The sequence below is a fragment of the Gordionus sp. m RMFG-2023 genome, chromosome 3 (genome assembly GCF_954871325.1).
Source record: "Gordionus sp. m RMFG-2023 chromosome 3, tfGorSpeb1-WG-v2, whole genome shotgun sequence".
NCBI classification, from domain to species: Eukaryota; Metazoa; Nematomorpha; class Gordioida; order Chordodea; family Parachordodidae; genus Gordionus; species Gordionus sp. m RMFG-2023.
The window spans coordinates 21,834,775-21,858,377 of NC_088777.1; the positions used below are offsets into that span (position 1 = coordinate 21,834,775).

A 23,603-nucleotide genomic window follows, 5' to 3' on the forward strand; every position below is an offset into this window, starting at 1 on the left:
CAAGCTTAGAAATCCGAATTTCGGGCCTGGCCTAGGTCAAAAAATTAAATTAGCAATGTTCTATTTTGACCTTCTATTGCTCTATGATCTATACCATCAATCTTTATTTTTATCTCAAAATCGAATATGGGTAAACTTATGCCCTGGGCGATTTTCAAGGTATCAGGAAAAATAGATAACCATCTTGTCTGAAGATATCTTAAGTCATTTGCTCTAACAAGCCCAACTTGTACGAAATACCCACCTCCTCTGAAGTGTCTTTTTTCTAAAAATTATTCTGATTATCAAAAGGAAGTCCAATACTACCAATTTAAAACTTAGAGACTAAAAATACAGAATATTACGTTGAAAGGAGTAATAACCTTGATTGAATTACTTTCTGAAAAAGTAAATCCCAGATGACTTGAAAACAAATAAAGTTTAAAATATACTTTTATACAATGAATGAGTGTACTCAATATTCTTAACTATTACTATCTAATCCTATATCCCTACAAACCAAATCATTGAATAAAGTGGAGGAATACATAGTAATCCAAATATCGAAAATGATGATGATTGCCAGCTAATAGATAATATTTTCATGTAACAGATCGAGCAGACAAGATTTAATATTATTAATAATTTTAGAATATTAAACAATATTTTATAAAAAAATGGTACTATTTTATCTAGGCCAACAGTAGAACCTCTATTCAGTATTGCAATACTGGTAGGAAGGAGGGGAATGATGTTTTTATTAAATATTAGCGATTAATAAAAAAAATTATATCGGAAATGGATTATCTTATGTATCGGTATCGAACACATTTGGGGAAAACGTGTTTCTACAAAGGACCTTTTTAAAATTTTTATTATAACTTTTTTGAAAGTATGTTGATTAGTATTTAATGATTTCGAGAGATCTGCTGTAAGTAGAGATATAAAGGTAGAGAAATTTCCTGGGAAATAACGAAAAATTTCCCGAATTTTCCATTAATATAAATATTATATTTTATTCAAAAATTATGATTTATATTTTATAAAATATAATATTTTATCAAAAATTATGATTTATAATTTCATTTATTATATCATAAATTTTAAAATAATTTTCTCGTGATTCTCTTTAGACTTATTTTATTAGTGCAACCATAAAGTACAAAGACAAAGGTAAAATGTAAATATTCTCATACATAATATTGATATGATATATTATAGAATTATTAATAATTAATGATATATTTAGATTTGATATATAAGTATCATTATATTTTAATTATACTATATAATTAAATTAATAAGATTGCAATATTTTATATGACTCGGAAAACTTCCAACATCTGGAAACATTTTATTAAAAATACAGCTAATAACAAGAAAGTGTCTATATAAATATGCAAAAGCCAAACAAATAATTAAATATTTAAAATTTAATAGTATTTTATTGGTAATCTTTAAAGAAAGGCAAATAGTGAAAGGATACAAATCTTCCTTAAAATTCCAAGACCGACAAGATGGGAAGGTTTTGTTATAAAGTTACAAAGTGTTGTAAAAAATAAGGAGGCTTTGCAAAAAATTGCAATTTCAAGTTTATTTAGAGACAAACAAAGAAGGCGTATTATATTAAACAAAGAAGGCTACTATAAATTAGAGTCAGTACTGACTTTTTTGGAATTTATTTATAATAAAATTATAATTGTAGAATCGGATACAATGGTATTATCTGACGCACCAGAAATATTTTGGGATATAAAAGATAAACTCAATTCATCAACTTTTATTTTTAACGAAAATGATTTGAAAAATGTTAATGGTGTGAAATTAATAGACCGCGAATTAACTGTAGCTTTAAATTTAATAAATATTATTTCAGGCCAAATTAATTCCGAATTATGGGTAATTTAGCAGAATATCGTTCAAAATAAGATTTCTATAAAGGAGCTGGAATATGGGAGAGCTCGATCCATACCAAATCACTCATATGGTAGAAAGGGTTGTGTACAAATCAACCTCTTTGTCAAGTGGCGCTAAGATGCCTTTCGATAACACCCTCAAGTGCCGAGTGATAGAGACTAATTAGCATTTGGAAAAATTCATTCAAGAACGAGAAATAGCATAAAGAATGAAAGAGTCTAAAAATTAATATCAATCATAACATATATTTAAAGGATCACACAAATACATAATGTTCGGGATATTATCAAGTTATAATGATGATATTTCAATTGCATCCTATGAAGATGTTTATGATATTTTATTAGAATCCCATGAATTTTAAATAAAATTTATATGCTTTTTGTAATTAATAAAGTTACAATAAAAAAATGAAATGTTTACAATGTATTTTGTGATTATTTTTTTTCCCATTTTTCACCAATTTTCCTGGGGGAAATTTACATCTCCTGGAAGCCAATTTTTTAAACTCAAACCGTAAGATGAGGCATCCCGACTCTGCATAACCTGGAAAAATAAATATTCCCAACCCAGCTCAATCCGAATAAAAAATGAATTCCTTTATGGATTCCACCAGAAAATCAAATAAGAAATCTTAAACCAAAAAAATGATTTTTTTTCAGTATGTCATAAGAAATAATCTAAAATTATAAAATAGATATAAATAATCTAAAAGCATTTTTAATATTAAATCTCATTTGCAATACATTTCGGTTAGTCTTACCCTTTTAAAAAACTGATTATTATATATTTTATTTAGTACACAATAATAAGATAATATTCAAACATTTTATTGGGTAATTAATAAATTGAACGTAAGATGCAATTATCTTTTAGAAACATGCAATCTTTGACAATCATATTTGTGCATATAAAAATAACTCACAAAATGTAGAACAGCCCTATTCCTCACCTGATCGCATAATTCTACCATTTATAAATATTTATTTTTAGTTTAGGAAATTTCCAAAAAGTCACTCTCATAATCCAAAAGATAATATTGCAAATTCCATTAAAAAAAATAACTCGATTACAGTGGCTTATAATTAAAAAATAATAATAATTACAAATATTTGTATATTTCTAAAATCACATATAATTCAAATATTTACTAAAATTTATGATTTTTTAAAAATTTAAATTTTAGATAGACATATGCTCATATAATACTAACATATAGTAGTCCTAAAAAATAATTCAATTATAAACCATATAACATAATTTTTTGTATATGTTTTCATAAGCCTGCTAAGGTCAAAACATAACGTTTTTTCAAAGCGGGTTTTGAGACATGCTTCTGGTAATTTATTTTTATTTCCAAATAGAGGATAGTAATTTGTTGAATTAATTTTTTTTTCGTTTGTTTTTTATTAACGATTAAATGACCCATGAAATCCGAATCCGGAAACTCTTTTAAAAAAAAAATTATATTATATAAAATAAATAATTCGACAAATTCTTATCCTTTGTTTGAAAATAAATAAAAAATTATCTGAACCTGGAACATGCCTCTAAAACGGCTTTGAAAAAAGGTTGACTATAAATGGCCTAACTCTACGAATTATTATCTTTATTAGTAAGAATTGTAATATTATCTTTAATTTTTCAAGTTAAATAAGAAATATATAATTATGAATATGATGTAAACATATAATTTACCCATTCCAAACATTAAAAAAAATTATCACAATTTTTTGACCCGACCCATGCGATGGTTGAATGACTTTTCTGGTGGGTTGTGTTTTGGAGATCTCTCATTTGCATAATTTACAATGGAGTTTTCAGTAAATAATAAAGTTTTTAAAAAAAAAAATAATTTACCTGAGATTATAATAAATAATAACAAAAACAAACCATTTCTTGATTTGTTTTAAGGTTGTGGTTGATTGTTTGTAGATCTTGATTAAGTTTTTGAAGGCTTAAAGATTTTTCATTCTTATCCTTAATAAGAGCCCTTTTTTCATTTTGTTTATCATTGATATCCTTGTTGTTGGTTTGTATAGTAAGTTTTTCTTGAACCAATTGTTGCTTTATAACTTCCTCTTCGTCCTAAGGTTTCAAAAAAATTTCCTTTATATAGCCTATATATATATATCGTAACTTTTTAATTTTGAAAGACCTGATTATGCTGATCGTATTCCAACATGTATAGTGGTGACAAATCAATTAAGCGCACGATAATTCAGTGCTGAAAACTCGGCGTAATGACAATTCGACGCCCGTCTAATTAAACTGCGATTTATTTAAAAATTATCATTTTTTTATCAAATTAAAGGCAGCGTTGATGATTGAATGATCAACCTATTATAAAATCAGGGCTTAAATGTCTGACAAAAATAAAATCGGGCATATACCGGACATAAATACTCCAAGTTAATAAAAATTTTAAATGTTTATTAGCAGTTATTAAAGTATCTAGATATAAAAATGTCTTATCTGTATCAAGGTATACTTTAATAAAAAGTAAATTGTATCTAAATACTATTTTTGAGGTCTCTGTATCTGTTTTATGATACATTTATACTTATTAAACCCTTTTTTATCTTAAAATATAAAAATTTGAATACAATATTCATTTTATCTCATGAGCATATAATTTAAATAAATATCAGAGACCAGCAGGCCCGGCCCTGATTTTATATTTTTTAAATATACCCGGGCCGAAACCCTTTTTTATCTTAAAATATAAAAATTTGAATACAATATTCATTTTATCTCATGAGCATATAATTTAAATATATATCAGAGACCAGCAGGCCCGGCCCTGATTTTAAATTTTTCAAATATACCCGGGCCGGGCCTGAAATTTTTTTTTTAAATACCCGGGCCTGGCCATAAAATTTTTTTAAAAAATTTTAAAATACCAATAGGTAAATTTTTTGTATATACTAGGTCGAATATAATTTTTAAAAATTCCGAGCCGGGCCTAAAAAAAATTTTTTTTTAATCCGGGCTGGGCAGTGCAAATGATACCTCTGCAGGTCTCTAATAAATATATTAAAGAATATTAAGACTAATATAATAAAAAATATATAAAATATTAAAACTTATATATGAAAAAATAAATATTCATTAAATATTATTTTTTTTCCCCATATAAATTTATAGATATCCATTCAAGATTGTGAAGGATATTTTTATTATGTAAAGATATATATAAATCCTTGATTAGCCATAATGCCATTAATTAAAAACAATACTATTGATGCACAAAATTATTTTAGCAAATAAATTTATTTAAAATTTTTTTAATTTTATAGATATTCCGCTAACTTTTAATGAATAAATTATAAATTTAATGTAAAAAATATTTTTTAAAATAAATGCTCGTTTTAAATGAGAATTTGTCGAAAAAAAGATAAAAAGGAATTTTTTATATGGCGTTTAAATTGAATGAGAACAAAATATAAAAATAGTTTACGTATTTTGTGCTGACATAATAAAAGTTTCTGTTCGAGAACAACGAACCCTGTATAAGTATGTTAAAAATTGTATCTATATCTTACGGTTTTAGAAAATGTATCTGTATCTAGATCATTTCAAAAGTATCGTTCTGCTTATAAGAAAGGGAATTTTTTAAAAAAGAATATTAATTTATTCTACAGTTAGTATGTGTTAGATTTTACCGGTATTTTTCCTCATCTAATACAAATACTAACCCGTCTCTTTAATGCATACCTCCAGGGAAACCGCTAACGCGGTCCACGAGCTTAGCATTATTCTTAGCTAAACAGCGTAGTTCGGTAAAAACATGTTATGAATTCATCTGGTCCTAAAAGGAAATTAAAATGTAGTGGTTAATTATTAATTAATAAAGTTTAAGATAAAAGAATTAAGCATATATAATAAGCCTATTAAAATTAAGCTAATAACTAATCATAATAGAAAGAAAATAATTATCATATTTGTTATATTTTAATATCTTATATATTTTAAAGGTTACGTTATTTGAATATTATATTATTATAACTTTCTTCCATTTAATATAATATTATGGAGGTCAATATAATTGCATAATATTAGAAGTTAAATTACATAATTATAAAACACTATATATAGAACAGAATTTAAAATAAAGATACCGATTGTTTTTGACTATAAAAAATGGCGACGAGGATAGAATTATAATTTTTTATCTGTTTATAAAAAAAATAATAATAAATCTGTTTAGAAATTATGGATAAAATAATATTACAGGAACTTAAAAAAGATGAATGTTCCATTGACGATTATATTGACTATATAAAATACATACTGAATGTTAAAAATATTCCGCAAACTGACGCCACTTTGAAAAAATTATTTATAGCTTATGGAGGAATAAATATTATAACTGATATAAAAAAATTACTCTTTCCAAGAAAAATTGCTGATGTAGTATGGGCAGATATATACAAAATTGCAAAACAACTTTATAAATATGGAAGAACTGTTCTGGCATCTAAAATTGATTTCATTAGATTAAGTCGCGGCCTGCAGAATCCTTTTTGAGTTATTTAAAAACTATAAAGGAGCTAGCCCGAAGTTAATGTAGAACTAAGAATTTGAGATCATTAATCGCAGGACTAGATAAAGAACTACGTTTACGATACCCAGATATTAAAGACGAAGACCAACAGTTAAGCTTAAACAAATGAAAAATAAATAATACTACTAAAATGGTTTATAAAATCAAAGAGACGAACAAATATAATTAAAATAAACGATTAAATTTAAATGATAATGATAATCGACACTATCAAAATGACAATAAAACATACGTAAAAAGAGAACCAATGCAAGGTTATAATAACTACCACATAAATAATAATACAAGAAAACCGTGTTATTTTTGTAATTTTTCATGCTATTCGGAATTGTCCAACATATGGAAAAACATGCAACTAATGTAAGAAACCAAACCAATTTGCCGTGTGTTGTAAAACTAGAGGAATTTACGGTACAAATTACAATAATAACGACGACGATTCAGATTTCTCAATAAGAAAAGTCTACAAATATGGAGAGCACCCAACAATTACGGTATTAATAAACACGAAATTAAAATGGAATGATACAGGTTTAGCAGTGACCATCATTAATGCAATTTATGTAATAAATTGGGAGGCGAAAACTTAGAATGGCTAGAGCTCCAGCTACATATAGAAACAATACAATAAAAATTATAGGAAAGTGCAATTAGATGATAAAATAAAATGGCTCCTGTTATTAGTTACAAAAACAAATGATGCAGCACTATTTGGATTTCCATGGACTATAGAATTTGATTTATAGTTACCAACATATTTAAAAATCAATATGATCAACAATAAATATAATAATAATGAATGGTAACGTGAATATTGACAAACTATATAAAGAATTGGCTACGGTGTTTGATAATAAATTAGGATTAATAAAAAATGTCGAACCAGTAAAACTACAATTGGAAGAAAATACAAAACCAATTGCACTGCCAGCTAGAAGAGTACCGTTGCCTTTAAAAGTAGAAATTGAAAATGAACTGAAACGTTTGGAAGAAAATAATATAATCAAGAAAATAGATCCATCAACAACAAGAGTAACCTGGAGAACTCCAATGGTAGTGGTACGTAAAACTTCAGGTGAACTACGATTATGTGGAGATTTCAAAGTAACATTAAATAAATTTCTACTAAAAGACTATCAGATTCTACCAACGTTTGAAGAATTAATAGCAAAAATAGCGAATGGAAATAAATATACAACATTAGATCTCAAAGATGCATACCTACAAATGAGCATTGACGATGAATCGCAAGAATTATTAACAATGGTAACACCAAATGGATACTACCGCTATTTACGATTACCATTTGGTATAGCTACAGCACCAATAATATTTCAACAATATATGGACGATTTACTGGCTGATTGTAAAGTACAGCAGTTAATTTAGATGATGTTATAATCAGAGGAAAAAATGATACTGAACATATCGAGAATATAAAACAAGTCCTTAAAAAATTACAAAATGCGAGATTAAAAGTCAAAACAAGCAAAATAAATTTTATGAAAGAAAAAATATCATATTTAGGATACATAATAGATCAAAATGGAATACACCCTGATATAAATAAAATAATAGCAACAAAAATATCCAACGCCAAAAGATAGACATGACATAAAATCATTTTTAGGTGTATTAAACTATTATACACGGTTCATAACAAACTTACACGGAATCATAGCCGAATTACATAATAAAACTAGTAAAAATGTTAAATGGAATTGGACTAAAAAAGATGATGCATTATTTTAAAAGCAAAAGGAATAGTTAACTGTAACAGAACAAAATACTATACAGTTTTATAAACAGGACCTCAGTTAATATTAGAAGCAGATGCATCTAACCAAGGATTTGGAGCTGTATTCATGTAAAAATATGATAATGATAACGAATTCTCAAAGAACTAAAGAATTATTCAACAATCGACAAAGAGGCCAAAGCCATAATAAACGGCGTAGAAAAATTTCATAACTATTTGTATGAACGAAAATTTAAAATACGAACGGACCACAAACCTTTAAAAAAATATATGATAACAGAGATTTAAGCTCATTAACAAACCAAATATAATTACGTTGGGCTTATAAATTATCTGCATATGATTATGAATAATGTAAAAGAATGGCGCTAATAATATAATTGCAGATGCTTTATCGCGAAACCCAATAGAGAAAAATATTGATAAAATAACAAGCGAAAATAAAACAGTGAAATATATAAGAAATCTTACTTATGACACATTAACTCTATCAAAAAAAGAACTTAGAAATGAAACCGCGAAAGATCCAATTTTAAGAAGAGTTAAAATATTAATAAATGGTACAAATATACAAAATCAAGCACCAGAATTACAAGCTTTTAGAACAAGAATAGATGAAATAGAAAATGATGACGGTATTTTATTTTGGAATGGTAGATTAATCATTCCGTACTCACTACAAAAAAGAGTTTCACATATTGCATAAGGGACATCCAAGTATTACATCAATGAAATCCATTACGAGACATTATATATGGCGAGAACAATTAGATAAAGATGTCGAAAAACTAATAAACAGCTATAGTGGATGTCAAAACAAAGCAGAGATATACCAGAAGTTGCCATATACCAAGGGAATCCACCATCACAATCCTGGAAAAGGGAAGAAGAAAAAGAGAAAAAACGTAAACATCCTGACCAACTACAAATAAAGGAAGAACCAGTTGAAAAATCAATAAAAACAAATGACATTATAAAGTTAGGAGATGATAAAACAGTAGAAATTAATAGATGAACTTGAACTTGTAAATAAAAAGATTGGTAGACGATCTTAACTTGGTGGGAAAGAAGATATGTTATATTTTAATATCTTATATATTTTAAAGGTTACGTTATTTGAATATTATATTATTATAACTTTCCTACATTTAATATTATATTATGTAGGGCAATATAATTGCATAATATTAGAAGTTAAATTACATAATTATAAAACACTATATATAGAAAAGAATTTAAAAAAAGATATCGATTGTTTTTGACTATAAAAATAATCTTCTTTGCTTAGATTAACCCTAGCCTAATCAGACCTTGCCATGAACCGCGTAACAATACATTTAGCCAACATCTAAATATTTCCCCAGTACTCCATATATCCGCGTCGAATTGATGTGATACCATATAAGGTAGCTACGTGAATATCACAAAATTTTGCCCAAACTTTTGAACTATTAATATATATATTTTAATATTTTTCTAATTAATTTTAAAAAATTATGGTGAAATTGTAAATTCACATTACACACACACTCTATACATGCTGGTATATTATTCCTTGTAAAATCAGGTCTTTTACAATTAAAAGCGGGAGCTGTAAATTGAGTTTTCAAGATTTGATAAAAACACGGGTCTCTATAAAGCAAAGCCCCAAATTTCTAAACCCTTACAATATATATATATAGAAGAATAATTTATATGATTATTATGCCCATTTTAATTAGCTATAAAAAGAGGGAATCGAAATTTAAAATGATATAGTGAAATATTTTTAAAAGTAAGATGATAGCTAGATGAACCTTAATTTTCTGATGTTCAAGCTTTAGGTTAATAAAATCTGTTTCGGCTTTAATTATATTTGTTTGTACTTCAGTAATCGATATTTTATAATTTTCGATATATTTGTCGTTTTCCATGATAGCCACCTTTAATTTCTCGTATTCCTTAAATATAAATTTATTAATAACACTAATTTAATTTCCAAAAAAACTTCAAGGCATTTCAATAATAATCTGATCTAAAATTTCTAGAGAACATATAAATGAGAAATGGCAATAAATTCCTTATAAACCCAATATCTATTAGTGATCTGCATCGGGCCTAATTCATTCGGCCCGAAAATATTTAAATATAGAAATTAATTTTTATAATTACTCAAAATCAGATATATGTTATATGGCGTCTAGTTTTTATAAATAAAATCAACTATTTTTATATTACAGAAAATTTCAACATAAAATTGATAAATTTAGATATATTTAAAAAATTTCCAAGGAACGACCGGATCCTGCCCGAACACAATTTTTCGAACCTAGCCTACTTTTGCAGATCTCTATATCTATAATGGTTTAAGAAAATCTATTTAGGCTATTAAGGCAACAATAATAGAATAGTTTTAAACCATGTTAGAATCCTTGAGTTGATTTTGAAGGTCATCGAGATGAGTCTTAGATTTTTCAACTTGCAATTTGGCCAATTTGATTTGATTTTCTTGAAAACTATCAACATCGCTTAGCTTAAGTTTTATATCAGCTATATTAGATTCTGTCTCCGATATTTGACAAATCACAGCTTTTAATTTTAGGCCCTCATCGTCTAATTTGTTAAATTAATTATAGTATTATAAATATTTATATATTTTTAGACAATTAACTAGTGGCGTAACTAGATTTATTCCTTTTGTAGGGCCAATTATAAATGTAAAATTAAATTTTAGCAAAAAAATAGATAGTGTTAATGGCATTCATAATATTTTAAAAATTTTAAGGGCAATAAAATTAATCTATAAATATATAATGTAATAGTTGATATGACTGATTAATACTAACCTTTAAATTGTTTTTTTTATGTTTATATAAATTGATTTTTTTTATATATTAATATGAAAATTGTTATATAAGCCTGATTTTTTAGTTTGATAAAAAAATGTAAAATTTTAAAATATATTATATAAAAATTAAATTATTAATTTAAAATAAAATAAATAATCTCATAACAATCATTTATTTTAGAAAACTTTATGGTGGCAGTTCCTCTACATATTCGAGGAAATCGTAAATAAATAAATAAATATTAAACAGATTCCCAATAATAATGTTAATATAAATATTGAATTTTCAATATACTCAGGCAATGGCGATAATTTTTTGAGTAGATTCGAAGACATCTTCAAGGACACTCAGATTCGGACATTGAAAAAGCAGGTTCCTTTACGAGAAGACTACCAGATGAGGTATATATCAAATTAGACGAACTAAACAAAATTGGGCTATAATGACTTATAATATATTCTAAAATCCACAGACAATATGATTTTAGCTACTGGAACATAGACAACTAGATAAAAAAGTTCTGGAATGTAATATTTATATCATTCTAAAAACACGTAAGAAATGATTTATTTGAAAAAGTGAAGAATAATTAAAAAAATTTTAACGTTAAATCTCTAAATTATGAATAAACTTATTTGGGACAATAATAATAAAATAAAATCCATTGACAAGTTAGAAGATTATTTAAAATTTCATGGTAGTAAGAATACTCTAAGCTTAATAGGTTATTTACCAGATGAATTATATTTAGTCATGAAAGCAGTGTTTCCAAGAGAGTTAAATTCAAGTTATGATGAAACATTATATACATTAAAGTGTTTATGTAATTAAATCGGCTACAGAAATAAAAGAAAATTGTTCTAATAAAAATTTTAGTAAGTCTAATAATGAGAATTATTATAAAAATAGAAAATTAGATAAAGAAACACATTATTATAAAAGAAAATATCATTATAATTGTAAATCTTTTCATATCAAAAAATTGAATTAAAACCCAATATTCAAAAGGAAAGAGATTCTTATAAACTAAAAGAAATAAATTATATAATAAAATTTGAAACATTTGTGATAATAGAAAATAAACTTTAAAGAAAATAAGGAAATAATCATTAAAGAAAATATTGAAATAAAAAAAACTCTTATAAGTAACACTAAATGCGATAAAAAAAATCGAGACTTATAAATTTGAAGACAATTAAAAGTAATATTCCGAAATCCTATTTAATAATGATAATTTTACAAATGGTGATAACAATTTTGTAAAATTGACAATGATAACGACGGAGCTTAACGACGAGCCAGCGTACTCAGAACAATATAAACAAATCAACGTGATAGAATCAAGCCAAGGATTACAATGACTTATGAACGGCTTGAACAATCATATGAACAACCAAAATAAATATCATTTTCCAAGACTATGTATGACAGACTGCACGATAAGATTCACATGCAATAAAAACCTGAGTGGAGAACATTATTTTTTAAAGGGTGAAATTTTGATATGAACCCTTAATACTAACCTTTAGATTGTTTTTTTTTATGTTTATATAAATTGATTTTTTTTATATAAATTGTGTAGATTAATTTTTTTTTATATATTAATATGAAAATTGTTATATAAGCCTGATTTTTTATTATGATAAAAAGATGTAAAATTTTAAAATATATTATATAAAATTAAATTATTAATTTAAAATAAAATAAATAATCTCGTAACATTTATTTTAGAAAACTTTAGTAATCAATATAACTAATAGTATAAATAAAATGATAAAAAATGGTATCACATATAATTTTAATAGTAAAGTAATTTTGATAAATGATTACAGAATATTGTACATGGAAAGTTGTTCAAGGAAAATAAATAATCATATGTATAATACCAAATTGACCAAGTTTGGTGTATTTAATATTTTTATATAGGTTCAATATCCATACATTAAAATTTATTCAGTTTAAATCGATAACTTTGAAAGCATCGAATCCAAAATTTTAGTAGTACTATTGGTTCTTGAAATATTAATTGTCAAAAGGGCCAAAAATGATCTTATTTTAAAAATACGATTTTAAAAAATTGAGATAAGTTAAAAAGATTGTTGTTAAAAATCTATTAAAAGTCTTTTAGTAAATATTAAAGGTTTGAATACAAATAAAGAATTATTCGATTGAATAAAATCAATAATTCGAATATTTAACGAATTAATATAATAATTCATTTATTCGTTCGTTGTATTCTAATCGAATTATTCGAATATTTTGATCGAATATTAGATATTCAAATTATTTTTATAATTTAGTATATATAGATATAAAGCAATCGAAAAATATATTTTTTAAAAAACTTCATTTTGTATTTAAGAAATTTTTATATTATTTTATAACTTCTGTTAAAAGAATAATTTAATATATTATATTAATACTTTTTATATTAAATAAAATTGATTAAATTTGCTTATTGTCTCTAATTAGTAACCACTTCTCAAAATATATATCATCTTTGTAATCGAGGAATATAGTTGTTAAATAATCTAAAGAAAAGAATAGTTTGAGGATACCTATGAGTTTTTTCGTATCCTCCATTTCTTGTTGTAGCAGATAAAAATGGTTGTTTTTAATTTTGAAATTCAACATATTCATATCTCGGCTCTTTAACTCTATAAGTCTATTGATTTCTTGATACCTATGTGTATAAACGTATAGGGAAAGAAAAATTTGGAATTGACGATTCAATAATTATTAAAACTTCGTTTATTCCAAATTATTCCTATATTTGTTACATTTTTCAAATTATTTATAAAAACTAGGCTAATAGATTTATGATATCAGATTAGTTAAAAATTCAGTCTTTAAATAGTTATAAAGATAAACTTCTAACTATTTTTTAATATATTATTATCTTAATTTAAGATATTTGATGTCAACGGTAAGAGAAAAATCTTTACATATCAATTCGGTGCAGAAATTTGGTGCAATGACAATTCATAGAGGATCTAATTAAGTTGCAATTTATTTTAAAATATTAATACAATTGGATTATTATTTGGAATTAATAAAATTAAAGGGCATGTTGATGGTAATTCGCAGAGCGTTGGTTTTATTCAGGGTTATGTATTCGACCGGTCAAATAAATTCGGTTTGATTGGTCAAATATGGTCAATTCAAATAAATGTTTTTTAAGAAAATATTAACTTTATTCTGAATATAATAGTAAAACGAATCTATAATATTAATTTTATAATAATATTTTTAAATCAATGTCATTCAATAACCAATGGTTAACTCTCCGTGGTAGAGTCTTGTTCTGATTCATATTCAGTATTATTATCTTCTTTAATATTTTTTAACTATTTATGTTGTCGAAATCTTCAATGGATTTCTGTTTTAGTAAGAATATTAACCCAAATCAACCGATGTAGTAAGGAATTGTTAGTAAAATGCCACTTAATGGGTATGGTGAGCAAGCCCATTCCACCAACTTGAGGTCAGAACTGATTGTTTTTTATGAAAGTTACTGCTTTCCATATAATTTGCTATTAAACACGCTGCTTTTACTTCTGAAATTTATGATATCACTTGAAATATTTTTATTCTCCTCATCTTATAAAATGACTAATTCTTGTATTATATCTAGTGTTGTTAAACGGCTAACTCAGTATTTTATCCAGAAGAATATTATTCAAGCCTGGAGATTTTGCTCATAGATGGCACAAAGTTCTAGATATCTATTATCGAAAACGAACCTAGGCAATATTTTTTGGCTAAAGCCGTTTTTAAAAATCGGATAAAGGTGAGCCGACAACACTAATTATATCACATGCAACATTAAATTCATTATTAGTAAGATGCTCTCATTTATATTAGGGACCCAATAAATAAGCAGCGTTGTGATCACACATATTTATATCGTTTTTTCTTAACTCAAACATTTTTTTTTCATCAGATTTTTTTCAAGTAATTGACCAGGTCAAATACTTTATCGTTCAATTGACCAATTTGCCAACTCTGGTTCTATTAATTATGACATATTTATATGATATTTTGATTAAAATGATATTTCATTAAATGTGATATATATTTTAATACTAATATCAAATAAAAATTTAATTTTATATGTATACCTGATTTATTTGGTATACCAGAGTTGGGCAGGTCCTCCGGAAATAAATCTAGATAAAGATTCTTTATAAAAAAATCAATCTTATATATAGATACAAGTATCTTATTTAAAATATCAAAAAGATACAAGATAAAAGATACTTGTATCTTTTCCTAAATTGGAATATCTTAAAAAAAAGATACTTTCAAATTATCATTACCAATTAAATTAGAATAGTTTATAAAATAGTTTTTATTATTTATTTGTGAAGATAACGATTTCCATCTGCAGTTTTGTCGAGGGTTCATCAGCATATGACTATTTATAATAATTATTAAAATATTTAATGATGAATTAATTATAATAATCAGGAGGGAGGGAGACTAGTATTTTTAATAGGAGTTGAAATATTAATTTGTAGAAGAGTATTTAAAATAGATTAATTATTTTATAAATCAAATTTTTCAAATGATTTATCATTAGACCTTTGCCGTTTCGGCGAACCTTGTAACAATAAATAACCTTTCAATTGGAGCTGAAAGGTATTGCAGTTTGTATTAAGAAAATATTGTAATATAATAATCGATGGTCTTATAAAATATGAAACATCAAAAATTAAAAGAATAAAATATATAATAATATTTCGATACCTTTTCTGTAAATTACTAGTCTTATAATAACATATCATCTTGTTACAAATCTAATGTTTTTAGCAAATAATATTTATTAATTTTAAAAAATAAAATCGCATTTTTTAATAATTTAAAAAATATTTAATTCATAAATAATATATAAATAAATATTATTTTTAATAGAGGTGGGCCCGGGCCGTGAAATTACGCGTGACCCAGCGTGTCATGGTGGGTCACGGCGTGAGTGTGAATAAATATTAAATTTAGGCGTGACGGGCCTTCCCAAAATTTTTCCCGGGCGTGAACATAAATTTCTCATGAATCAAGAAAATTTTAATTTTTAAAATTGTTTTTTTATAAATATAAATTTGCAATAATTATAATATATATTTTCTAATTTAATTTAGTTTTAACAATAATTTTTGAAAACAAAAAATCTTCTCCATTTTATAAACAACATCTGGTATCATGCCATTATTTCTATTTTCTTTTTATGTTTAGGTGTTTTATCGCGAGACTTTTTGCTAAATTTTGCTTAAATTTTTTACAGAAAAGTATATTTTATTTGTAAAGATCTTCGATCTGTAAATGCAACAGAAAGTGAAGGGTTTTTACAAGCTAGGCCAAGAGTTAATAAATGTTGGTGTTAAATATGGACAACAAAATATAAAAGATTTACTTGTGAACCGGAAAACTCTCATGAATACTAATAGCTCCAAAAATATACGATAAAATTAAAATTAAAAGTGCGATCAATAATAATTACTTGTTCCATAACCATGGATTCTTGGACGGATGACTATAAATCGAAGTTTTTAACCATTACAGGACATATTATCTTTAAGGATTTAGAATTGAAAACATTTATTTTGGCCACAAGGGAAATGAAAACAGGCGTCAATATTAAAAGTGTAGTCAATTCAATTTTAGAAGAATACACAGAAGTAGAAAATTATTAAAATAAATGTATAGTTGTGTGACTGCTAGCGGAGCAAATCTATAAGTGCATTCAAAGATGACGAAACGTTAGCATATATGTGCCATATATTAAATATGCATTATATTAAGACAATTGTTTAACTAAAATAGCCTTAAATATAAATGGGGTAAAAAAAATAGTACGATATTTCAAATAATCTACAGCTTGCAAAGCAAATTAAAGCATACCCTTAAACAAGATGTAATAACTAGAAGGAACTATGCATATATCATGATACAGAGTTTCTTAAAATCATATTCTGAAATGCAAGTGTCGTTTAGCAAGCAAGAATTAAATAGCCACAATTAATATTATCATCCTACGTGAGTTAGATAAATTTTTATCAATATTTTAAGAATGTTCAGATAATCTGAGTGCAGATTCTCGTCCCCAATAAATGAAGTTAATCTATGGAAACAAAAATTAGTAAAATTTTGTTAACCTTCTGAACGTGATACAATAATAATCAAAACCTTAAAAAACAGAACAATATTTCTTTTAAAAGAAAGATTTATTATGCAGCAACTACATAAGGTAGGCTTATTTCTGGATCCGAATTTCAGAGGTCTTGTTTAGAAAAGGATGATATATATATCAAAGACCTGCAAAGGTACCATTTGTATGGACCAGCCTGGCCCGGATTTTTTTAAAATATATTTTATTTATTTTTTACAACTAATAATGGCGATTTCAAATATTTGGTTTTAAAATATACAACCCGGCCAGGATATTTTTTTTAAAAAATTTTCAGGCCTGGCCCGGGTAAATTTATAAAAATTAAAATTTGAGGAATATTCATTTCCTTTTTTGAGAAAATTAGCGAGTAAAATTTTGTCAGTCAAGGTAAGTTCGGCTTCTAGTGAAAGGTTATTTTCTGTAGCCAATCTCTTATTAGTGGAAAGGCGGAAAAATTAAAATAGATGGACATTCTTCTTTTCCTAAATAAAAATTTCGATTTATAGATTGTATTTATTTTTTCTTATTAAAATGGATTATGAAATTAGAGAAATAAATAGAATAAATCAGGGATCCAAACCGAACAGTTAAACTGCTAAAACCCGGTATTTTTTATCAAACCTGAACCGAACCTAAACCGCTAAAAAAATTCAAACCGAACCTGAACCAAACTGCTAAAATGCCTCTGAACCTGTTCGAGTGTCATGATTTTATGTTTATAAAATAATATGTAAGTTATTAGATTTCAATTTTATTCGATTATTTTATAGATTATCATCAATCACATTTGATTGATAAGTGTCGGTCATAATTTTTATAGACTTTAGTATATTGTCATTTTATAACATTTTCTAAATATTTTAAGCTTATAAACATATTGGCAGTGCCGGCTACCCAAGTTAGTGTGGAAAGATGTTTCAACAATTAAATTTATGCTATCTCATTATAGATGTAATTTGAGTGAGCCGATTGAAAATATATTAATTGTGCGGCTTAATAAAAAAAATTTAAGTAAAAAAAGGAAAATATTGTTCATGTTAAAATTAATCATTGATATATATTTTTATTTTTATATTTATAAATTAAATATTATTTTATAATGTGCAATTAATAAAAATGAAAGCTTTATATATGTGTTTTTTAAATTAATGATAAAATAAAAAAAATATTTTCCCTATACAAAATTCTAATGCCGGTTTTTAGAAGTTCGAACCCAAGGATATTTTAATTTTTTACGAACCGAACCTGAACCTCAAAGCGTTATTTTTATCAGAACCTGAACCCGAACCGATATTCGTTTCGGTTTGGATCCTTGGAATAAATTCAAAAAAGTGTAAAATTATAGTAATAGTTTTGAAAAATTTAAAAGCAGTGAATTTTCGGGCGTGAATCAAAATATTGTCTTTCGTGAGTGGGCAAGTCGGGTCGAAAATTTTTTAATGATAAGGATGAATGGGTGTGAATTTTTTTATTTCCACCATGAGTGGGTGGGTTGTGAATAAAATATTAGACCCAGGCCAACCTCTATTTGTCGTTAGCTAATTTGCCACTGGGCAGAATTATCCCACCGATTTGTGGTTGCATCAAGTTTTCTGCCCCGAATTGACGTGATTAGAAAATAATAAACGTTTGTCGTTCAATTTTTCTTGATTTTCTACTTTCCAATTTATGGCAATTTTTAAAAAAAAATTAATTTATCATTTAATAATTAAATACAATGCATAAAGATTTAGGACTTATTTTGGTTTTCTTTGATTTTATCAAATTGCGATGCCAACCCATCTGTGTCCATGATCAAATCTGCCAACTTGTTTTTGAGCTCATTAATTTCGAGGCTTTTCGAGAGTGCTGAAAAACTAGATGGATTGTGGTAACCTGGTTTAAAAAAACTATATGAGTAATTACAAACATAATGACTAAAGCAATCACTAAGGTGATCAGGAGCCATTTGTCTCCAACTTCTAAAGAGGTAAGCTAGAGGGTTGTTGAAAATAAAAATAAACAATATTTGTAGATTGATATTTAAATAATTGTTATAAAATTCTAATTTATTAATAGATATTTATTTCGATTTTAGTGCTAAATTAAATTTTAAATCATTAATTATAGATAACATTCTAACAGTTTAATTTATATATATAACATAACTAATTTTTAGATTACAGTTAGTGACACATAATGTTTAATTCCTCCTGTCCTAAATTATGAGAAATAATTTTGATTTTGTTGGGTGGAGGTTATAAAGAATGGCTCAATTAATTTGGACATTTATAAAATAATAATATCCTAATCCTATGTATTTTTTTAATTAACAACATCGATTTACTATGGTATAGATTTTGGAGGGGATTTGCCTCTATCAATTTTTTTATTATGTTGATGTTAATCATTAATGTTCCTTAGCAATTTAAGCAAACTTTCTGGAGCTCAAAGGATTTGTAAAAAGGACAAAAAGTTGTTGAAATTTTTTATAGAATTCTAATTTAAAAAATTGGACATGTTTTGAACTACTTTTTATTGTCTCATCATAATTTTAACTAGTATTGACTGTTTTACAGTGGCATCAACTAAAAATCTTGTAAAAAGTTTCATTTATTTTGGCACACTCAATTTTTTTTGCTCAAAGAGAAAATATTTCAGGCATACTCAGAAATTTAGATGGCCTACGTTTTCACCCATTACTGGTAATAGAGCTAGTTTTTTTAATCAAAGATAGGTTATTTTTACAATCACTACTATTAATTATTTATATAACTTGTTAATAAATATAAAATTAGTGTTATTTTTTTATCAAAATTGTTTAAAAATTTTTTTGACTTTGGTTTGTGTTAATAATGAATAGTAACTTCAATATTTTCGACTGTAGCAGTAGAGTAAGCCATACTAAAAATCTGCAAAGCCTGGCTAACATGCCTGGCAAAAATATTTTCGGGATGGGCAAAAAAATTATATAAAAACAATTCTAGCTAATATTTTTAATAAATTACTTAAATTTATTTTCTCAATATTTATGTTCTTTCCATTCTCTCTTTTTTCTAATATTACCAGGGGCGTAGCCATGGAGTGCCAAAAACAAAGCATATATGGTAGTCATATTTACCTGATATTCGATCTGGCATCCATGACCAATAAAAAATTTTTAAACCTAAAATTAATTGATTATGGGCTTAAGGGCCCCATAAAGAAAAAATCTAAATGTATATATAATTATATAAAACTCATATTAAAATGTTTAACTTATTGTTTATTGGGAACAAATTCATATTTTACAGAAATATATGCAGTCCAGCATTTTTATATGATTTTGGGTTATATTATATATAGTATTGTACAATGTAACCTCCAGATACAGTCCCATATGGCTCCAGAATATCACCATCCAAAGTTACACATCGTAGTTTGATTTGGGGATGAAAAGCTATTTTTTTGGCTGTGTCGATATCCTTGCAAAAAAGTGTATTACCAAATACAAATTGCATGGCTAGTCTTATGTTTTCGTCTGTATATTTGATTATATCTATCATTGGTATCACGTTTTCTGAGCCTCCACCCTTTATTAAATGAAGTAAATAAATGTGGAAGTAATGTCGTTAAATGGCTAAACCGTGGTTATCTACAACTCGAGTCAATTTTAGTCAACGAATTAACTACTACTTGAGCCAATTCATCAACTCGCATGAGTTGGTTCATTTGCTTCGATTTTATTTGTGCTCAAATTAATTATGCATTTTCACTAAAATATTAGTTTAATTTACCCAATTAGGTTATTTGCTATTCGATTCCTGATCAAATTAACTTGGCCCAATTTGGCATGACCAATCTGATACTGTGGTCGAAAGATTTAAGAAAAAATAATTAAAAATATTTATTGGCTTAAGCATTTTTTTAATTATAACCTTCATTCAAAACCTGGCTAAGCCAGCTGACTTATCCGTTTAACAATTCTTATTCTACCCTTCTCTCTTAAATATTAGGATTAAAAATGAATTTAAATAAAAGCTTAAATTCAGAGTCACATGGCATTGAGGGGTCAAATTTTTTATAAAATAGTCAGCTAAATTTTTTAAAAATTATCGCTTTTAATGTTTTACAGTTTGTGTCCAATGATAAAAGAGAATTCATTTATCAAATAATATAAAATGATTTTGATTGAATAAGCAATATAAATGTATTTGTATTTTTTTAAATACAATTTGAGTCGCTAATTCGATGATGCTATTTTTGATATATTTGGGCGTTATTTTGTTGAGTGGAATGAAAGTGGTTCGATTAACTAATTTTCCATGCATCAAAATTTGCTTGGCAGTCTGTTCAGTGTCAACTACTACGTTATTAAGCTTCATTTTTATATGCCAAAAAAAGTAAAATACAATGAAATTGAATTTGATGTGTCAAAATATTATAAAAAATTGTGGGCCTCATACAAAATTATACTTTGACAGAGTTAGGTAGTAGTGAATACGTGTATTTAAAATTAAGTATTTGTATATAATTGACTAATTTAGAGTATTTAGTATTGTAAATACTAAAAATTAGAGCATCTTTTATCTATTATGATTTTAATCAAAATATAAATTATATTTTTAGATATTAATTGTGATCTGAGTTAGAGAAGAGAATCAAGATATTATTTATTTCATTCTATTTTATTAAAATGATTAACATTCATACTAATTAATGAAATAGAAAAAAATACTTTTTTTCTAGATTTTATAGAATAAATTCTAGTCCACTGATTTAGGATAATTCATGAAGTGTTGTTTAATAGCATGGCTGGTTTAAATTTTAAAAACGGCTAACTTAATATTTTAGCCTAAAAAATATTGTCTAAAACTCGAGATTTTACTAATTGATAAGGCTTGCGTAATATTTTTCTGGATAAAGGCCTTAACATTCCCTACATATCATTTAGCCAAATTAGACAGAAGTTGCTTCCAAATATCCTCCAAAATCAATCTAGATCTTAGTGTAAAATGGAATTCCCATATACCCAGTGTAGTTCAAATAAAAACCCTGTGGTTTTATTGCAAAAGTAATTCATAATTGAATAAATTATAGATAAACGGTATAAAGTTAATAATATTACCCTACCACCAGCCGCTACCTCTATAGCACGACAATATTTCTGATTGGTCAACGCATTTATAAGGTTTAGGATTTTCCCCTTAACCTTTTCGCTTGATTTCATGTTTGCGAAATCACTGAAATCGAATTTCAATTCAGGGTAATTGCCTTCTTTCAGGCCAATTTCATTTTGAATGTTCGCGATCAACTGATTCCTTGATTGTAGTTGAACCTTTAATAGTTTATCGGCATCCATTTCATCCGGGTTTATATGGTACGCATGACTTTTTAGCTCGTTCTTTGTAAAATTCAAGAAAAATTATTAAACTAATAAATCATATTAGAATGGCAAGTCTAAATATCAATTCTTAACTAATTACTAAACTGCTAATTTTAAAAAGCAACAGCAAAATAAATATGGAAATTGAATAAATGGTTCAAGTGATATGAATTAATAATGAAAATGTTGCATAAATTGCTAATAATTAGCAACTTCCTAACATGATTACTTGAAGAGTATCGAGAGTTTTCTCGATGGAATGCAACAATTTTATGTTATCTTTGAATTCTTTTTCTTGAACGGGAAGATCAATTTTTTCGTGTCTAGAGAAGTTGTTTGATTTTTCGAGTTCGCCCCTCAAATTGGATTGTGCATGAGTTAATTTCATCTGAATTTGTTCTTTTTCCGTTTGCAACTCTGCAAGCTTTGATTGTAATTCTAAAATACAATAATATTTTTGATTTAGTAGTAATTTATTTCAATGAAATTAATGACAAGTTAATATTGAGCCAGAATTAGCGTGATCATTCTGACACACCAAAAATTCAATGCAGTCAATTGGGTGCAGCCAATTTGCTCAGCGATAATTCGGCGCGGTTAATTTACCGCCCCCTAACAATATTTTATCACGCGACACTTTATCACGACAACACTTACTCAGTCATTTGATTGTAATGATCGATAAAGGGCTTACTAATTTGGCGTAACCATTAATGTATTATTATCATAATTTAGTAATGTGACCAACGAAGGACTAGAATACTCACTTAATTTTGATTTCATCTCTGAAATAGCTTTTCTGGCATTAGATTTGGAAATAGCACCTACATGAGTTGCTATATTTTATAAGGTTATTCAAATGTTTTTGAATAATATATTTGTCATAAAATAATATATTGTATTTATATTTAATATTATTTAAAAGGTCAGTGTAATTGAATACTTATAGAAGTTAAATTTAATAATTATAAAATAGTATATATAGTAAAATAAAGATACTAATTGTTTTGATTATAAAATTAGTGACGAGATAAAAAAAAATG

At 26.1% G+C, this 23,603-nt stretch overlaps 2 protein-coding genes across 2 annotated transcripts in view; both read right to left on the minus strand.

The window, feature by feature from the left end:
* Positions 1 to 5,652, minus strand: part of LOC135926804 (structural maintenance of chromosomes protein 2-like) — a 28,624-nt gene extending 22,972 nt beyond the window's left edge. The window contains exons 1-2 of the mRNA XM_065462735.1: positions 5,614 to 5,652; positions 3,790 to 3,984 (exon numbers count right to left, since the gene is read on the minus strand). Of these exons, the coding sequence (XP_065318807.1) occupies positions 3,790 to 3,984; positions 5,614 to 5,652 (234 nt within the window). The remainder of the gene's footprint in view (positions 1 to 3,789; positions 3,985 to 5,613) is intronic.
* Positions 5,653 to 9,854: 4,202 nt separating this feature from the next.
* LOC135926806 (structural maintenance of chromosomes protein 2-like) overlaps positions 9,855 to 23,603 on the minus strand; it is a 44,096-nt gene continuing 30,347 nt past the window's right edge. The window contains exons 9-17 of the mRNA XM_065462736.1: positions 22,790 to 22,998; positions 22,303 to 22,578; positions 21,407 to 21,553; positions 20,557 to 20,767; positions 18,953 to 19,091; positions 13,609 to 13,733; positions 10,621 to 10,814; positions 10,019 to 10,162; positions 9,855 to 9,884 (exon numbers count right to left, since the gene is read on the minus strand). Of these exons, the coding sequence (XP_065318808.1) occupies positions 9,855 to 9,884; positions 10,019 to 10,162; positions 10,621 to 10,814; positions 13,609 to 13,733; positions 18,953 to 19,091; positions 20,557 to 20,767; positions 21,407 to 21,553; positions 22,303 to 22,578; positions 22,790 to 22,998 (1,475 nt within the window). The remainder of the gene's footprint in view (positions 9,885 to 10,018; positions 10,163 to 10,620; positions 10,815 to 13,608; positions 13,734 to 18,952; positions 19,092 to 20,556; positions 20,768 to 21,406; positions 21,554 to 22,302; positions 22,579 to 22,789; positions 22,999 to 23,603) is intronic.